The following is a 20,730-nucleotide window of genomic DNA, read 5'->3' as shown; positions in this document are numbered from 1 at the left end:
ATGTTGATCCCATAGAAGCACCTCGACTATTAGAATATAACTTTAGCGTTGGTACATCCGCTATCGTGTCGGCTATCGAACGCATCAAAGACACTAAATGGCCTCGACCCATGCAGACCGATCCTGCCCAAAGAAATCTCAATCAAACGTGCGAATATCATGGTACCCATGGCCACATAACGGAAGATCGCAGGCAATTAAGAGAGAAAATAACCCGCTTATTTAACAAAGGGCACCTTCGGGAATTTCTGAGTGAGAGGGCGAAGAACCATCTTAAAAACAGGGATTCCAGCAAGCAAAACGAGCAAGAATAACCACAACACGTCATTCACATGATCATCGGCGGCATCGATACCCCTCAGGGACTGGTGCTTAAACGCACTAAAACATCGGTTATGAGGGAAAAACGATCTCGGACTCAAGATTACGCACTCATAGGGACATTGTCCTTCGATGATGAAGATGCAGAAGGGGTGAGGGGGTCATCCAACCTCATAACGATGCACTGGTAATATTCGTACTCACGAATATAATTAAAATTAAGCGTCTGTTAATCGATAAAGGTAGTTCGGCCAACATCATCCGATTGAAGGTCATAGAACAGCTCAGCCTACAGGACCGGATCATACCCGCAACTCTGGTTCTAAACGGGTTCAATATAGTATGTGAAACCACCAAAGGCGAGATAATCCTACCAATAAAGATGGCCGGAACCGTCCAGGAAACAAAGTTTCACGTGATCGAAGGCGATATGAGATACAACGCCATTTTCGGAAGGCCATGGATCCACAACATGAGAGCTGTACCTTCGACCCTACACCAGGCCCTCAAATTCCCGACATCAGGAGGTGTCAAAACGGTGTACGGAGAGCAACCAACCGCGAAGGAAATATTCGTCGTCGAGGAAGCTAAACCAATATCCTCACCTTCACCGATAAAGGGATCGGGCTCAGAAGGAGAACGGGACACCAAATAGCAATCACAGATATCGGCTTCGACCCAGCCAGATAACCAGAAGATCGAAGAGGATGATGATCAAAGGGTTCTTCGATCTTTCATGATTCCCGATGACTCTGACGCCACCAAATCAACAATCAAGGAGCTAGAGAAAGTCATATAATCGAGCACTGGCCCGAGCGAAAGGTATAATAAACAACACATTACCTTCTTTAAGCTTCATTCTTTTGTTATTCTGTTCATACATTAGCAGAATCTTCACTTGTTTCGAGGGTATTGAACTTGAGGGACAAGACTAATTGATTCATTTGGTTAAAGCAAATTGATTCATTTGGTTTGCATTTATCTCTTTTATAGTTAATTTCAGTATTAACATATATAGTTTCTAAGTTTGTACCAAGTTATATCACGTATCCTTAAAGTCGTGTATAAATTCAATTGTTATCCATTTTTCGGATAAATAATAGAACTATCCAAAACCTTGGGCTGATTATCTAAGGACAGAAAATGGTTTTCTAAAACCAGATTTTCTTGAGATGAAGATTTCCTAGCATCAGATATTGGATGCACATCCTTTTTGTGCTTGTCAAACAAAGTAATAGAATCACGGATTTTGTATTTTAGTACCTGCGTGTTTAGATACTTACCTGTCATGGCATCAAAGATTTTGACATTAATACCTGTGTTTGCTTCTGATCTTGATGGTGCTTCCTTTACTTAGGAATTTGACTTGCCGCTCCTTCGCTTGAAGAAAGATAGTGTCGATCTGCCATTGCCATTGTCCTTCCTGAGCTTGACGAATTGAGTTACCCAACCTACCACAAGATTTGCAAAAAAAACTTTCTCCTTCAATTCGTATAGAATTTGTTGTCTGTGGGATCCAATAAGTATATCAGGTTGATCAAGAGGAAGCTCTACGCATAGTCTAGCATAGCATCCCCTTAAAGTAGCAGATGTGCATGCGTCGATCTTTAGCAATCTTCCCACCATATTTCCTATTTTTTGGAGGATAATTCCATATATCGTATAATTCTGTTGGAGTTGTGGAAGGATTATCCAGACAGCTGTGTGCATTTGCTTTGCTTCGGAGGCCACGAAATTTGGCTCCCATCTTTGTACCGATAGAAAGTATCCAAAAATAAACCAAGGACCATTTTGCAAAGCTTTTACCATATTTTCGTCTTTAGTGAATTTGACTATAAAATAGTATGCTCCAAGATCAATCAGTGGAAAATTCTCTGTAGGTTTCCATAATTCTTGGATTTTCCTTCGTAAATAATGGTGTAGTATTCGTTGGTTGGTAGAGATCCTGTGTGGGAATATTAAAAGTTAATACCTTTTCTTTAAAAGAAAGCTTAGAGTTAGCCATTATTGGATTAGTAGCATCATTGGAGAATGTATGGAGGTTTTGGGGGAATCGCTTCCATGGGGTTCTTTTGAGACATTTGGGGAAGTGACCATGGTTTGAGGATTATGTGTTTGGATAATAAGGAGTTTTTAGAGACAAGTCAGACACTCTCTCACTAACAATCCTATTTTTTTTGCCTTCAATACATTTGCATAATTAGAATCCATTACAAATAATAATGAACTCTGTAGTAGTGGCGATTTACAAAAATTTTCCTATTACCAACATCTTAATTAATTTTCTAAGTCCTAAATATTCGGACTCTTTAAATAAATGGTTATTTTGTTTAATATAAAATTAATTTTTAAAGGGTAAAAAAAGGTGAATGAAATTTCGATATTATCTCCGTACTTTTTATATAGTATAGATAGATAGATTATTTAAGGGGTTGAATAGACAAGCTTTTGCACTTCCTAAATTAAAAGACAAACTGTTACACTTCAATAAAACGCATGCAGATGCTTTGATAAAACAGTTATAAAATGAAGGAAAATCTTAAAAAAAATAGAAAAAATAAATAGGTTTCTTGGTTCATCAGAGGTGTCAAGTCATTTTTAATGAAGCCAACTTTATATTCCTACTTATTAGAAGAGGGAACACAAGCACCTCTCGGTCAACTGTGTTTTATCTTGAATTTTCTACTTTGTCTAGGGGTATTTTTGTACTTTCATTAATTTATACATCAACTGCTGACTCTTTCTGCCATTGGCCAACGCGTGGACTTCCAATTTCTCAAACCTAAAAACGCTCACCGTCAACATGCCCGTTTCACAATGGCATTTAAGTCTTTTAGTATCCTCTGTATTTATGCCTGGAAACTTGATGAGAAAGTGGGGCCTCCACCCACATTTTGCATGCACGTGCTCAATTTATCAGCAAGTCTATCAATTCTCTTATAAGGTGGGCCCCACTTTATTTAGAATTCACATAATCTTATTCATCTATACCTCATAAATTTTACCCCTTTAAACGTGGGCCCACATAAACTTTCCATTATTCTTGTGCTAAGGACTTCCTTAAACTTCAAATATAGTATAAACATGACATACTTTTTAAATTTTCCATATAAGCTTAAAGAATTTAAAACGAAAATAAACTAAGATACATAGAATTCATCGTTCCAATATTTTAAAAAAGGTAGAAAGCTATAATTTGTTAGAAATATTTTTTGAAATTATAAGTAACTTTAGTTAGGTTTTCTGCCAAAGAATTTGGATAATTGTTGACTTAATATTTCGTTTGCACTCTTAAGATTTAGAGTGAAAACAATAAAGTGATTTGTACAAATTCAAAAAGTATCTTTTTTTTTTTTTTTTTTTAAAGAAACCAAACTTATCAAAGAATTCTAAATGGGTTCCTTATCAAATATTCGTTATAGTATACACTAGCAATTACGTAAAACTCGAAGACTATAAGTGAAATCAGTTTAACAAGTCAAGAGATTGTTTATAAACATGTCTCAATGCATTTCCTAAGCCATTAATAGGTTTCCTTAGTTTGTAAGGTGAATGGTAAAATTTCATACGTTAGTACAAGATGAGTTTAGAGATAAATTAATTTGGCTAAAGTAAGTGTTGCGTTAGAAAACAAATATGCATTAATTATATTTTTGAAATCTATCTGTAATTCAATAAATGATCTATGAGGATATATAAAGAGTAATTTGAGAATGTATAAAGTGTAACTTAGTTAAATAACTTTTATTATACTATTAAATGATTTACTTAATCGATATCCAAAATATTAAAGGACACTTATTTTTGAACGTGAATATAGCATTGCGTGCCTATTTATAATAGTTTTTAGTAACTTGACATTGTAAGTAAAAATTTGTATTATAAGTTGAGCGGATAAGTCAAGCGGAAGATTTACCAATGCTAATTAGCGAACCACTATAATGAAGCAAACATTTTTTAAGAAGATTTTCACATAATTGTTAGAACCAATAAAATTGTGATGTTTATTTTCGTTGGGATTTTTTTGAATATGGACTCTAACACGAGATTTCTTTTATAAAAAAATTGTATTATTATTCTAATATTTAAAGGAAGAATTAACTTATATAGCACCTCACCCAGCCACTTAAACTAAAAATAACCGAAAATTTTGTAGTATGTATAATCCATGGATAAAATATGTATAACTATGTACAATTATTACATAAATAATATATACCACCCAAAAAATAAATAATTAATAAAATCAACAATTTCTGTAAAACCCCAACATAGTTTGATTGGGCTCGTTTGCAAATATCACTTATTGCAGGAGCCGTGAAGGAGGAATTGCGGATCAGAACCCACAATAGCAAATGGATCAGAGTATGTAATTGTATTTGATATAAGTAGTCAGATCCACATTTTGTTTTCTTAATGAATCTCGTAAAAATAATTCTTAAATATGATGTTTTTGCCTTTGGGAAACATTATGATTCTCATAAAATAAGCATTGTTTGATTGGCGAGATTAGAAAAAAATAATTCCCACATAAGCATTGTTTTAATTGGTTGTGCAAGAAAAATAATCACCGCATACACTAATGCAGTGTTTAATATGCAAATCTATATGTTGTTTCAGTAGAAGAGCAAGGATTTTATTAAAGAAATTCAAAACATAAATAAGTAAACGCACGAAAAAGCTTAAATATTCTTTTCACGTAGGAAATAACATCGTGGTTTTATCAAGTGCATTTGTGTGATCACTTCCCAAACAAATATAGATTTTTTCAAAACAGAATACCCAAAATTACAACTAAAATTATTAACAATTTATATAATTACATTGGAGATCCACAATAAATAAAATATAAAAAATATTAGAAAAAAAAAAAAACTAAATGCAAGGAAGAGAAGATTTTAGCTCATTGGGCGATGAAAATGACTAATTTCATCAAATATAGAATTCACGCTTTACAAGATTTACTGAGTAGATAAAGGAAATAAAAGAATTTTGAATACTGAAATAAATAAAAAAAGAAAAATCTTCTCCAATTTTAGACCATAACTTAGAAATATTAAGATGAAGACGAAGATTAAGAGACTCAATTTAAATTATATAAAGAAGAACTATATATACTAGCAACTTTCTGAAAGTTAATTTATTTTTTAGACTCTTGTGTACATCTCACACAAAACTTACATTGCTGATCAAATCATAACTGAAGTTTAAAGATTCTACTCAACTGTTACAACATCTTACACATTCTTCGTGAATTTGTTCAAGACTTCTAAACTTATTTGAGATTCTTAGTTATAGACTACTCCAGCATTACCTTGAAAACCTATAGTTGAAACGTATTGTGTTTTTGAAAATTCAAGAGGAATAAATGCGTGAGGATTGCAAACAAGCTATTTAAACAATATTTTTGGAAGTTCAAAATAAATTTTTAGTTATACTTTTATGACAATGAAAATGACGTAGTAAAATTTTGCCGTCTTAACTATGCAATTGGGCCCGGGCGTAGCTCGGGCTAATCGTACTAGTAAATATAGAAAGTTGGAAGAAGTCTAAAAACACAATCTTCTTTGTATTTATTCATGTAGTTTCAAGCCAAAGAGACCCTTAGCTACAAAAAGAATAATGACCCGTTGAGATGGAGGCAGCAGATGTCACATTAAATCAAAGGCCTAACCTGCATACTAGACAATGGACCTCACAAGAATCGACCAATTTGTTAATAAAAAATGTACAACAGAAAAGTCTCTACCCCAAATTCTACTTTTTATAACGATAGTGTCTAGGTTATCTTGTGCGTACCTCAGACTTCCGTCAAGTACTTGCTACCTCCCCAGCATGTCCATCACGACAGAGAGACGTTCTCCTGCCTTTTAAGACTTAAAAACACCCTGGCCCGAGAACCATAAGAATCACCAGTGCGCCGTTTGCCCCAATTAGAGGCCTGCACAAAGAATGTACCTCCTTAATCTAAGTTTTGGTTAACTGTTGCATTGTTCCCCCAAATATTTAGCTTTTCATCCTTTTGTTAGATCCCCATTAGAGAAAATGGGAGTTAGAGTAAAGTCAGATTTTATGAGCTATTCAATTCTTCCTCCAAACTTAAAAATTGAAGGGTCTTGACTTTCAGCCTCTTTGGCCCTATCTCTATCGGAGGTGGTTCCCCCACAGTCTTACCCAACCCATACTCGAAACTTTCATCTCTTTTATCTTCGTTTTGCTTGCTCGATGCTTCTTCATTAGCCCCTTTCTTGGACTTAATAGAGATGGGAACTGTACCATTTCTGGCCGATTTGTCTCTTAAAGGATAATCCAAGGCTTCCTTAGAATGGATTGAATTAGCATTGGAACTATGAGTTACATCATCAGCCATGGAACGGTCTGATGAAGATAATGGCCCGAGCCGTCCTTCAGTTTGATGTTTCTTTAATCGTTTGTAGCCCTGGGAAAAAAAATGCCAAGAGTATTCAGTAGCTTGTAGAATTTCACCACAAAAACCTTGAAAAGTAAATGCCAATACCACTCAGTAGCAAATAAGGTGAATGTAACTATAACTGGTCAATGAAAACAGCATTTGAAGAATTAGCTATATAAAATTTGCTTTTAACACACGATATAAGGGTCTCATACTATCCACTCAAACAAAGCAATTAGTTCGACATACTTGTTAACCTGCCAACCAGAAAAAAAAGTTCACAAGCTACCAATCTGGATTAACACAGACCAAATAAAAACTTATGTTGCTCCAGATTTGGTACCAAAAGTTCAAAAGGTTTTACTACCATCAGGATACATATTAGGTAAGTTAAAGGACTAATCCATGCAAAGCATCAAAGGGAGATAGACGTATTCAAAGATCCAAATAGAAACCAACAAAAATTTATTTGACACCGGTTTTCCCCCTTCATAGAAGTATTTAACTTAAAACTTTAGTTTTGAAAACAGAATGAGAAAAGTTGTACTGAACTAAGACCCCAGAATGCAATACCTGGTGCTCAACACTAACTGAAATGGGATCATGTGTACTCCTCCCATGTTCTGTTCTAGAACGTCTCTTCACTCTGAAAATTTCTGTATCAGACTCATCACTGTCTTGATCTACAACAGTTCTAGCATCTGAAACATGAGCTACTTTTTCATGAACCTTTAAATAGTCATCACCAGATGAACAAACTGATCTTTCACTTTCACACCCAGAAATGTCTCTAGAAGGCCTGACAAATACACTATTCCCTAAGTTTGAGTTAGCATTTTCCTGTGCCTACAATGTAAATTGAATTAACTTGAGATCAAATAAAAGCATTTCCACTTCAGCATTACAGAAATCACAAAAGTTGCACAGATATAGTAACTTTATCGATGATCACTTACATTAACATTAGCAGAAAGACAATCTTTTTGGTCCATGGGAGAACCAACACGTGACACAATTCCAATACTAGATGCAGAAGCATTGGAAGCTTGCTCATGAACCATCTGTTCAACCCAGTCCTCAGTTTTCAAGGTTTCCTCAGACCGTTCAAATTTTATTTCACAAAATGGAACATAGCCTTCCTCTTCAGCTCGTGGAAACATGTTCAAAAGGAGACTAAAGTCATCACTTTCTCTATATTGCTCAATTTCATGCAAAATAACATCATCCAGCTCAAACTTCCTTGCTGCAGTTTCAATGTCCGAAAAATCTTCCCTTAAGCAAAGGGTTCTACTGCTTCCACAAGGTAGATCAAGTGACCTAGGATCTGATAAAGAAACAACCATCAAACCGATCATCAGCTCAGCGTCTCCGGTATAATTTCTTTCTTTTTTTATTATACGAAGGAGATTCCCCGTATAATTAACAAATAAACACAAAGAAAAGATTCCATTCAATAACATACCATGGCGAAGGCACATTGTGTGTGAATAACAGTTGCAGTTCAGATATGCTACATAGCAGTCACGCTTGCATATGCTGCAAAGAATAGTGCCATGTGAAAATGATGATACACCAGAAAATGCTTTTGATCTCATGAGGCACCACCTAGCACGATGTTGAAACCGCATCAAATTTACAAAAGAAACTTTAATGCCATGGTGGGTGATCAAAGCTGCAGAGGAATAAGCTTGATTTTGAAGTTCCAAATCCATACGCAAAAGCATTGCTTCTTTGCAGAGAAGTTCCTCATGGGGAAGAAGAGGCACCCTGTTCAGGAGTGCATAACGACGGATAGCAACTGAACCAATTGGGAACCAATCACCAGTTGCAAAGTTAACAGCCTCGCCACAGTTAAAACCTACATATTAGAGAAATAGAATTCACTAATGCTAATTGTCAACTAAGATGAAATCAAAAGAGTAATAAAAAAACATTAGGGCCAAAATTAGAGTAGTGTTGGAGAACTATGTCAGACTAACATGCTTTAAGGTATTACATCCTTAAACTCTAAAGTTTAGGCAAAACTATAGCAGCTTACCGTGGCTAAATCCAGCATGATATGCTCTTGGAAAAGTTACTATAAAATCCCCAGGCTTTTGAACAGCTTTATAGACAGGAACATCATGTTCTGATAGAATGTTAGGAGGAAACAATGTTGTCTTCTGCAAAAGCACATCAAAAGCTCCATCCTCTCCATCAGCGTTTAAGATATCATTGTTATAGACATGCTGGCGGACAACCTTTTCAAAGTCAAGCGCTGCATGACCTGGAACACCATACCAGGTTTTTGCTGCCCCGCAATGATGATAATTGATGCTATACGCACAAAGGAAAAAATGATAAGTCCCCAGATTAACCGGACTAGCATGTACACTTCAAATTAAAGCACACACACCTGTACAAGTAGTGATCTTCAACATGCCAGGCAAACATACTAAATAGCATTCCAATGTATAACATTGGTTCAGTGACTCCCTAGAGAAGAGAAGATACATAAATTAGGAAGTGAGATATCTTCAAGTTGGACTAAAACTTCAACGAAAAAAGGTGCAAAAACTAATCTGTTTACCGGGATTGCTTTTTCGAGGAGTCGAAGTGTTGATTTAGGTAGGCAAGAAAATCTCTGAAACCACAAATAGAGGATTTATTAGAAGAGAAAGGGAATATAAAAGGGCAAATAGACCACCTTTAAGACTACATTTAATGCTGACATGAGCGGGGGAAAGCTGATGCATGGAAAATTATGAGAAAAGTTTTACTTTGTCCTTCGTGTGGTAGGTTCAGAAAGGAAGGAAAAAGGTAAAAACCATAAGAAAGAGTAAAAGAGATCATTGAGCGGAACTCTATCAAACAACATTGACAAGGCTAACACTGATAAAATGTTTCAAAACATGAACGTAGCAGCAATAAATATGCACGCTAGATGCAAGGCACATTGACTCATTTTATACTGACAATAGAACAAATCGCTTAAAACCAAAAAAAGACAAAAAAACTCCATATAGGAACAGCACGATAAAGAGAAACTTTGTTCTGAAATCTACACCTTCATATTCCATTTGCATTTTCCAAGTTCATCATTGGGAGAAGATGAAAATGCACTACCATCAACATCGCATGCATATTCAACACTCTCAGTCTTTCCACAAGCTATTTCATGCCAAAATTCTTTTTCCATATAAGCAGGAGGAAGGCATCCAGCACTACAATACCTACGAGTAAAAACCTTGTTCGCCATTTTCTCGAAATCACGAAATGTGTAGTTTCTGAAAAACCATATTATTCCTCAAAAGCTGACAAATAATCAATTAACAGAATACCAAATACGAATGAAAAACTAACCTTCCGCTCATAAAAAATGTGACCTTGTCATCTGTATCCCATTCAGCTAGACGAAGTGGCTGTACCCTCGTTGTAAATTTAAAACCAGCCTTCTCTTTCATCAACACTACTCCAGCAGGAACAGAAGCCATGATTGGTGAAACAATCTTGCATATTCCTGTTACATTTCAAACATAGTATCAACTCTTATCAAACAAATGAATCTAACAGAACCAAGTCCCTAACAACTATGTTTATACAAGAACACAGTCCAAACAAAGCAAGAAGGATTAATATGTTTTTGAAAATAGTTGGACAATTTTCACCTTCAAAAATCAAAATGGACAGAGGCCTACAGATAATGCTGAAGACTCTAAATAACAAGTAAATCAATGTTCTCAACAGGCAGAGCCCATCAAAGTAAAGTACTCAATAAGGACTAGAAGGTAAAATTCTACCTGAAAACTAATAGAATAGTGTTTGCAGTGAGAAACATAAGACATTAATTTATTTGACACAGAATATTAATGTAGACAATACCATATTTAGAAGCTTCAGGAGCTATCTTCTGGAGATAAACCAGTGGATCCTCAAACTCCTCTTTACTTGGATAATACACTGGACATTCTGGAATTTTATCAGTCCAGTCAAGATTAGACGTATCAAACTTGGCAACCTTGTGCTTTGAGAAAACATCTCTTCTGTTTAAGGAAGTCCCCAACCCTGCATTTACATGAATTCTAACACCACATGAAGCTGAAGAGCTTAGTGCATCTCCTCCACTTCTACTCATCGTATTGCTGACATAAGTCGAATCATTCATAGATTCTGGTTTCTTTCGTTGAAGCCTTTTTCGCTTCAAAAACTCCAACATAGCCTCCCTCGACATCCCGACTCTCCCTTCCAAGTTCCACCTGCCATACAGAAAATGAATTAGTAGTAGATTACGTACTAGTAGCAACCTTCAGATCGAACCATTCAAGAAAAATTTCAAACTCATAGACACAGTTCATAAATATTCAATTACAATTTCTTTTTCTTTTACAGTTTAGGACAAGTACAAAAGGCCTCTACAGGGGTTCGAATATGGACAAAAAAATCACAATTAGCAATACCAAAAACTATCACCTAATCACAATTAGCAATACCAAAAACTATCACCTAAACATGTGATTCAGTAAAATAGACTCAAAATTATGCATAAGAATCAGTGATACAACAACAAAAAAACAACTACTATGCAGTACGAACTCTAACTAGGGGATTCAAAAAAAAAAAAGGCATATTTGGGATTTGAACCTGCATTCTCTTTATGTTACGGGGATTCAAAAGTTTATTTACTTGTAAAAAATTATTTTTACCCTATTTACGCAGTATAATTTTCGGACAAAAGGGGATTGAATCCCCTTCCTTGCATGTGGCTCCGCCACTGCTACTATGCATCAATCCAGAACTAGTTAGTGTTCGCTATATGAATCCTCAGTATCTGTTCTCCCCTATTGGGACTGTTTCGTTCCAATACTACCACTATAACACCATAATGTAAAAGTCATTCAATTTTCACAAAAAACTATAAGAATGATCGAAATCCAAACTTCAAGCCAAAAAAAACTTATACGAAACCTCACACTCTTCTAATTATTACACTGCGCATTCAAATGTTCTAAAAAGCATAGTATTGCAAACCTCTTCTCTACTCCGGCGTCTTCTCTCACACTTCACCAGAAAATTAAATTTAAAAAAAAACAGCAACAACAAAAACAGAGCGCTTGTCAAACCACCAGCTAAGTCCAAGAACACGATCTACAGCAGAATGATTCGTAAACACAGCCTTAGGCTATCCACATTACCTCGACGCGGCACAAAACCGAGTCCAACTCGGAGATCAGAAAGATTTCACCGTCCGAGTTGTTCAACTACTCGAAACCAAAGGATAATAGAGGAGCTATATTCTCTGGTGATACTGTTCACCTGTGAACACGCGGTTTTCCGGCGATACGAAGAGGTTTGCCGGCGAACGGCGACACCGGGTGATTTAACTAACGCGCGAGAAACAAGGAACACTACTACATCAGAGATGCTGAACGCGTGTAACTTCTCCGGCAACAGTTCGCCGGCGAATGAGTGATTTTCCGGCGGGGAATGGAGAAAGTAGAGAGAAAATAGAACAGTAGATCGAGAAGAATATTAGAAAACCGGAAAAGAGAAAAGAGTGGATAATTTAGAGATTTATATATACGCAAAAAGGACAGTTGTTCCGAAAATAAATATAAATATTTTAATTTAAATAGTAAACAAATTGATTAAATTGGGAAATAAAGAATTCGCTTTTAATGGTTTTTGGTATTGGAACGAGAAGTGTGAAGGAAAGTGGTTGATAGGTTGGTTCAACCAAATGCCTGCCGGCCTCGAAACGCAACGTTTTGAAACCATAATCTTTTTTGCTCGAAATACAAAATTGCCCGTTGCCGAAACTAATTACATCCGCCGGCCAAAAATAACAATAATAACAATAATATAGTCAGTAAAATTTTACGAATGGGATCTGGGGAGGTACTGTATATGCAAACTTTATCCCTACCTTGTGAAGGTAGAGAGACTGTTACCTATTGACTCTCGACCGGAAATTACCAAAAAGTATATAAAATATGGATATTATATATATAATATACATATAAAAAAAGGGCAGCTCGATGCACAAGGCATCGTGCACGCACAAGGCATCCAGTATTCACAAAGGGTCTGGGAAAGGACCGCACCCCAAGGAGTGTGATATAGGCTATTATTTTTGGGAGCGGTAAAAAATATAATTTCTCATCTTTTTTTGTCCTACTCAGTATTCGTACTCATATTTGCCCAACTAAATATTTTTTTATCAAAGACGACTTCATTCTCAAATTTCAAACACAAAACTTTCGATAAAGATAGAAATATGCTCACTTCACCCCACCGCAACTTCTAATGGTGTATTGAAACCATAATCAAGTCCATTATTTTCCCAGATACCCTAAAGTCTAAATTATGGATTTAATACACTTTTAATAGGAATTTTACCGATATGTTATTTAAATTGTGTTTGGAGATAAATTTCCATTAGAAAATCTTCGGATGCTTTCTTTTGTTTCATATCTGGTGCCTGGTATCCGCATTGGAGTCTGATTATATTCGAATTCGCGTCGCGTAAGGCCATATTTGGGGAGAAGCACTCTTTACCAAAGATTTTTTCATAGTCAGGGCTCGAATCCGAAACCTCCGGTTAAGGGAAGAGCAGCTTCATCCGCTACACCACATCCTTTGGTAGACTTCATAGAAAGTTAAACGGCAATTAATACTTCAGTATTTACAACTTCTCATTGTCAAACTAAAATTAATAAAATCATTATCTATTATCGCTATATTAAATAATAAATAAAACTATTTATCAAGTATGCAGGGTGTTCTAGAAGGCTTCTGTTTCTATAGCGGTTACTAAAAGTATGAAAAAGGAAAGAAGCGGGAAGCCCGGGTCCAGTGCACAAAAGATACAGGAGAAGCACGTGGGTGCTTATATTAGCCGTCGATTTCAATTCGTTACGTTGTTTGAACGGTAGGAGATTAACTTGTGTTAGTTACTTTGGTTAGCCGAAAGGACAGCTATCTCCATGGTAGTTGCCTCTATTTGACTGTAAGGTAAGGGGTGATTATGTCATTTCATATAAAATCATCAGAAAAAGGCAACTCCGTAACGTGAGTTTTAGGTTTTCCCCGATAAAGCGAAATTGTACATAGGGGCCCACCTGAAACGTGGAATAAGTAAATTACATCTTCATTTGTGTGACTTATTTAGATTTGATATTTTTAAGTAAATAATAATATTTAATATATTAATAAGCAAATAACTCACATTATGAAAAATGTAAACATCCACTAATTAGAGTTGCCATTTGATTTAGTGAATAAACTCTTTTCTTTATGAGTTTGAGGTAAAGGGTTCAAGCTCGATCAGTAATATAATAATTTAGTAAAGGGTTCAAGCTTGTTTAGTTAATTTTATTTTTATATTTCTTTACTTGTTGATGCTTAGATTCTGTATTATTTTGATGTTGTTATTGTTTCTTTTTCTATGATTTCGTCATTACTATATTTCTTTTTCTTTTAAGGTTATAATTTTGTTTGTCTTGAAAAAATGGTTTATCGGAAACAACATGAATATATGTTTTAAATAAAGGTAAGTTTTGAGTATATATTATTATTTTTAGATCCTATTTGTGGATTTCATAGGATATGTTGTTGGTGTAACGGAGGAGGAAGGAAAATAGATTGATATTGGTTGAGAGGACTTTTCCTTTTTTAGGAGCTTTTATATTTTGAGGTTGGGCTAATGATTAGGTTTCCACATTCGGCGAAAACGAAACTTTGAAGGGACAAAAGAAAAAGGTCTTTGGTCGGCGGCTCAGTTTTAGACTTTCTTTAAATAGACAGTCAACAATTTTTCACAATTTTGATTTTCGATTATGTGGTCTTAACTCTTAAATACTCCCTCATTTTGCATTTAATTATCTATAATAGACTTACCACACCCCTTAAAAAATGATAAATAAAGTATAAGTATATTTTATCATAGTTCGCATAATGTTGATAACATTTTAAGAAGTCTTGAAAAGTAATTTTAAGAGTAGATCAGGGTAAAACAAGAAAAAATAATTGGTTTTCTCTTGATTTGTTAAAAATAACAAGTAAAAATAAATATATATTTTTAGTATAGTGGAAAAGGAAGAATGAATGGAGGGAGTATGTCATAATTTTTGTATGACTCACTATAAAAGTTGTCATTAAAAATAAAATGAAAAATTTATGTTAAATTATTCTTAAATTTAAAAATACATCAAATTTTTTAAATAGTTAATAAAAAAATATTATCATATAAAATGAGACGAGTAGGGTATTAAACTTGCACATAGAGTTTCAAAAAGAGTAGTGAATGTAATAATAGTTCATGTTTACCAATTTTATCCTTGTAAATACGTGAAAGAATATACAAGGAAAGATCATGTCTTTGATAATGATAAACAAATTGAGAAAGTGATATATGCCAATTATATGCTTGAATTATTACTAAGTGATTCACATGGAATTTCGATTGAAAGACGATATTTAAAATTCTAAATTGGGAATTGTGTAATCGAGAAGTGGTAGTTGACTTTCTTTTTTCAATTTATATGTCACGAATTATTAATTAATAATAACCCGTAAAAGCCAATAAAACTCCTATTTATTATGCCAGCTGCCACCTCTCAGGGCTCAATAATTATATCAATTCTTTTACATATAATTTCCGAGGCCTGCAATTGGTCAATAATATGGCATTATTTCTTTAATTTTTTCACAAGCAAATAATCAATCATGAATATCTCTTGAAGATAATGAAATTGTCGAGTAACAATATACAGCTTGATCTCTCTATAATAATACTTTATTATAGTTGACAAATTTTTCTCTGAACTAATTTTTCTTGTTATATTTTACCTATCTATAACAATATTTGACCTCTAACAACAACAATCATTATTATAACAATGCGTTCTTTATAAAATTACTCATCTATAATAGTCATATAAAATTTCTAAGATTATCAATAATAAGTCTAGAGATTTTGATCAAAGATTTAAAACTTTAAAGTACCACTTATGATAAAGAATATTATGTTTGCTAAAAGTTTGGACATAAACATTCGTCAATTCAAATGTTATATTAGTAGCAAGAGACTTGAAGCTATAAAATAAACTACAATTACAGAGTTCTTTCAAAAATCTTAAAAGAATTAAATTTTCAAGTAGCTTTAAAATGTGTGCCTTAAAGTTTAAATCCTTGTACATTTTGTTATGAATTTAATTATATATTAAATTTTTTAATATTTAATTAGTAGAATATGCATATCTTTTGAGATTTTAAATTTGAATAATTTATTACTTTTTATATGAAGAGAAGTCTTGACGTAACTAGTAAAGTTACTGCCATGTGACTATGAGGTCACAGGTTCCAGTCGTGGAAATAATCTCTTGCAGAAATGCAGGGTAAGACTACATACAATAGACCCTTGTGGTCCGGTCCTTCCCCGACCCCAGCGCATAGCGAGAGCTTAGTCCACCGAGCTGTCCTTTTATATGTAACATTTAAAACAAAAGAAACCAAATTAATTCTTGAATACGTTTTTGTCTATAACAGCCAAATAGTATTTAAACGTCAAATGTTATTATATGTGTATAACAGTCATATACTATAAAAATTAAAAATATCGAAAAACAAACAAAATTGTTATTAAGATGTTGACTGTAATCGGTTTATTCACACGTCTATTTTGTCTCTTAAAAAAAGGCTAGGGGCAGTCGAACAGTAACCATTATTAGAAATTTAATGATTAATAAATGTAAAAGTTATTTCACTAATAAGGTAAGACGACGATCGTAATTATCATGTCTCAAATTCAAATAAGTTAGATACCAATTATATGAATTAACTCAATTTCAAGTTAATTTTACAAAAAAAAAAAAGAAGGTATTGTTGAGATAGCACTAGCTAGAATGTCTCTCTATTTCCTACTTAAATTTAAATATCTAATAATGAAGAAAACAAAAGTGAATCAAATATAATACAAAAAGGCTAAAGGGGAGTATCATATATTTACTTTAACAAGAGCTATTAGTATTAAATTATTGAGATGGCTAATTATGGAAGAGAAATATATATTAAAAAGGTACAACTTCAATAAGGTGCAATGTAACCAGAAAAGGTAAGAAAGCATTAAACTAAAAGCTGAAGTTAATATAATGTTTTAGAACAAATGATTGGTACATTTCGTACCCAAATTGAAATGCTTGGTACAAGTAATTTATTTTAACAATTAAAAAGTACGATGACTTATAAAAGAATATTCATTCACACCTAATAATGTACAAAATGCCAAAAGGTTTTTAACTACTTTATTTTGAATCCAAAAGGGATTATTTTTGCATCCCCGCTCTCTCGTTTAGTACTATCGTACTCTCGAAATTTAATTTTCTTGTCATCTTAATGTAATTACTTTTAAAAAATTTTACTTGAACCGTCAAGATTTGATTTTTTGTGTAATTACTACCACGGTTACTATCGACCCGAGCATAAAATAAAATTTAAAAAATGGACTAAAAGCATTAGAGTAAAACTAAAATCAATAATGTTTTAAAACAAATGATTGGTACGTTTCGTACTAAAATTGAAAAGGGGTTGGTACTAGAAATTTATTTTATGAAAAAATAAAAAGTGCTAGTATGACTTATAAAAGAATATTCGCACCTAATAATGTACAAAATGCCAAAAGGTTCTTAACTGCTTTTCTGAATCCAAAAACCTCCCTTCATATGCAATCTGACAAAATCATATTTTTATAGTATGTTGTATATATATGTTATATATATAATTTTTTTATTAAGCATTACGTAATATATATTTTATTTATTTTAAAGTTTATGTGTTTTGGTATATATAAACTTCGAATGCAAATAAATATGTACGTTCACTCACTCCCTTCATTACATTTTCGCTTATACATAGTTAATTTGATGGATTTTCTTTTTAAAACATCAAATTGGATCAATTCATTCTAATAAAATTTAATATGTTTAGAAATTATGCGGAAGTATTTACAATATATTTCATTTCAAAATGGTAAAAAAAAAATTACGCGTATTAGCAATTTGAACACCATAAGTAGAGAATAGAGATAGTGAACTCGTGATCTTTATTATATTAATTTTGAGTATCCCTATTCAAATTAAAGATTTTTCTTTTTCTTAAATAAATTATCTATATTTCTCTTGTTGCAAAAACGTCACATTTGCAGTGTCTGATTCCACAAGGAATCTTTACACGTTTAGCCATATCCCCACCATTAACACACTACAAAAGCAAAATCTATTTAACTATTCAATCATGCAGCCTCATTATCACAATAAATGAATAATATATAGATTTATTGATTCCTTGTATAGTTGTATACAATATGCCAAACAAATTCAACCCATTATATTTTTAGGTTTAACCATAAAATATCTTAAAGTATACTAGTCTGTTTGATTTGAATTCACATTGGTATCATTTATTTATTGAAAGGGGCAAATATGTTTTTACTTAAATGTTCTCCATTCTTATTCTTATGATTTGAATTCTAGCTATTTGATTAAAAATAAAAGAATTTTAATCTCCAAATTAATCAGACCAACGAATACCGAATGAAATGGTTAAACTCATGTTCTTTCCAACAGTAAAACAAAAAAAAATAATTGATAGCCATAAGAAAGTAAGGGAGCAAATAGACAAATAACAGCAAAAACAGATTTTTGTAGTGCAATTTCTTGGGCAAATTTTCAAGTCCAAGGGACAAAATTAGTAGGAAAGTAGCTTCATAAAGTGATCCATGCTTCATTTGCCCACAACATTAGTTTTTACTTTTCACTTTATATTTACATCATTTTGTCCTCTCCTTTTTCTTTCCTATTTCAACTTTCTACATATATGGAATTACCCGTTTCGATCCTATTTATGTGATAGTGTTTGAGTAGTCGGAATTTAAGAATTTATTTTTAAAAAATTTACGATATAAAACAAGTCACATATATTTGCATAGTTATAAATAATCTCATTAAGAGTAAAATTAATTAAAAAATTAAAAGTTAAATTGTTTCTAAATATAGAAAAATGACTTCTTTTTAACAAACTAAAAAAAAAGGAAATTTTAGTGTAGTCTAGTTAGTTGGTTATATGAGGCCTGAGCTATCACCTTGTCGGTGAAGATTCGATTCCCCGCCTTATTATTTCCTTCCTCATTTTCCCCTCCGTGCCCCTTATGTATAATTAAGAAAAAAATTATTAAGAAAGTGTGTCGCATAAAATGGGTTAAAGAAAGTAATAATTATTCTAATATTTTATTAATGTATATTCAAAAATCTAGTTCCAAGCCCAAGTGATAACCGATGTTTGATTCCCTATGGTTTAATTAGACGATAAAGAGAAACTAAAAGAATAATAGATAAATAGTCGAGTGAAAAAAGAAAAGAATAATAGATAAATAGTACTACAATCATCAAAGATTACGACGGAGCGATATGTATTCCTTCATTTTTAATTAAAGGCCTCGAATTCAAAATAGGAACGTTTTACCCTTTCAGAACGAGACTTTCCGATGTGAAATTGAATTAATGAAATTCCAAAATGAGTATCGGTCATTGAACGAGAAACAAAATAAATAAATAAATAGCACTACACAACCAAACAAATGCAGCAGACACGTAATTCCTTATCCCACTTCCCATTTACCAAACATTATCAACTCTTACTTTACAGCTTCCTTTAGGAATATTTATTATACCACATATACAAAATCTTTTTTCACATTGACAAAATAAAATGCATGTGTTTTAATACAAACAAAGAGTAAACGAGTAGTTAAATATAAAAAAAATTGACCAAGTCAAGCTGATGAAACTCTAAAAGTCAGAAAATTAAGTTTGACTAACTTTTTCAAACCTTAGAATTCTCACCATTATTTACTATGTTAGGTAGTATTAATTAACGTAGTAGCTATCAACAATGACATGGAGAATTGAACCCACAAAAAAAGACAACGATATAGAGAAAGGGTCTTTTTAAGTGTATAATCCCAAGTTTAAGTGCTCTATTAATTCAAAATTTACTGATCCGACTAATTTAATTTTATATCGAGAAAATCTGCTATAGAGAAATCAATCTGGGACTTGATTTCCAAAGTTCGAATTTGAAATCTTTCACTTAATAAAAAGGGAATTGTCATCCCGCCGCATCTTTTTTTTTCCATCATATTTTTCGATAGCGCTGGAAAATTGCTATTGGGTCGGGCCATTCATAAGGAGTGCTGGCGGTAAAAATACAACGGGCTAACCAGTTTTCGAACTGGTAATTCAAAAATAGTTAGCGTTTGCAAAGTCATTGAAAAATAATTACTATTTTGCTGCAACACGGACTGGTCCAGCATAATATACTAGAGATTGATGCACGTGTGTATGAACTTCCAGCATAATGAACTCCAACACGCGGAAAGTTCCAGCATAATATACTGGAGATTAGAGCACTTGTGTATGAACTTCCAACATATTATACTGGACCGGTATATTATACTGGAACTCCAGTATATTATGCTTGAATATTTTCCGAATTTTAAAGAGTGTTTTCGTTCAAATTTATCTTTACATGAAAAATGACTAAATTTCGATTACTTTTGAAATTATAACTATTTTTCAATTATCACTTATAAATCCGACTATTTTTAAAATTTTCCATGCTTGCGTGCTGCTTAACTCGTTAATCTATAGCTAGTCCTTATCCTAAAAACTTTAGTACTAGCACCTGTATAAACACTACTAAGAGAGTGTTTAAAAAAAAACACGATTTTCATAATAAATGAACGGCTATGACTTTTCTTAATAAAACATTTAATCCGTACATCTAGTGGATTAGTAGGTTGCGGAAAAAGGAAGTTTATCCACCTTATGAGAATTCCTCACAACCAATGACATAAGTCGTGATTACTGTAAATTCGCTTCCGCTATGAAAAAATTCGTAAATCTCCTAAACTAATTTTTACCAGTTAAATATATAGATAGAAACTTTCACCTATATGACTTCCA

General features: G+C 33.2%; 1 protein-coding gene across 1 annotated transcript; it reads right to left on the bottom strand.

Moving 5' to 3' along the window:
- Nucleotides 1-5,871: 5,871 nt before the first annotated feature.
- Nucleotides 5,872-12,296, bottom strand: LOC107828589 (lysine-specific demethylase JMJ13). The gene is given in 12 exon segments (XM_016655935.2): nucleotides 5,872-6,467; nucleotides 6,470-6,760; nucleotides 7,307-7,579; nucleotides 7,690-8,057; nucleotides 8,196-8,591; nucleotides 8,772-9,049; nucleotides 9,129-9,208; nucleotides 9,303-9,356; nucleotides 9,780-9,999; nucleotides 10,076-10,232; nucleotides 10,595-10,968; nucleotides 11,905-12,296. Coding segments are annotated over 11 exon segments (2,535 nt in total). The 5' UTR covers nucleotides 10,944-10,968; nucleotides 11,905-12,296; the 3' UTR covers nucleotides 5,872-6,398.
- Nucleotides 12,297-20,730: the final 8,434 nt, after the last annotated feature.

The sequence above is a fragment of the Nicotiana tabacum genome, chromosome 15, assembly GCF_000715075.1.
Source record: "Nicotiana tabacum cultivar K326 chromosome 15, ASM71507v2, whole genome shotgun sequence".
In the NCBI taxonomy this organism is placed as follows: Eukaryota; Viridiplantae; Streptophyta; class Magnoliopsida; order Solanales; family Solanaceae; genus Nicotiana; species Nicotiana tabacum.
Note: the sequence above shows the minus strand (reverse complement) of the source record. Positions and strands in the feature narration are given on the sequence as shown.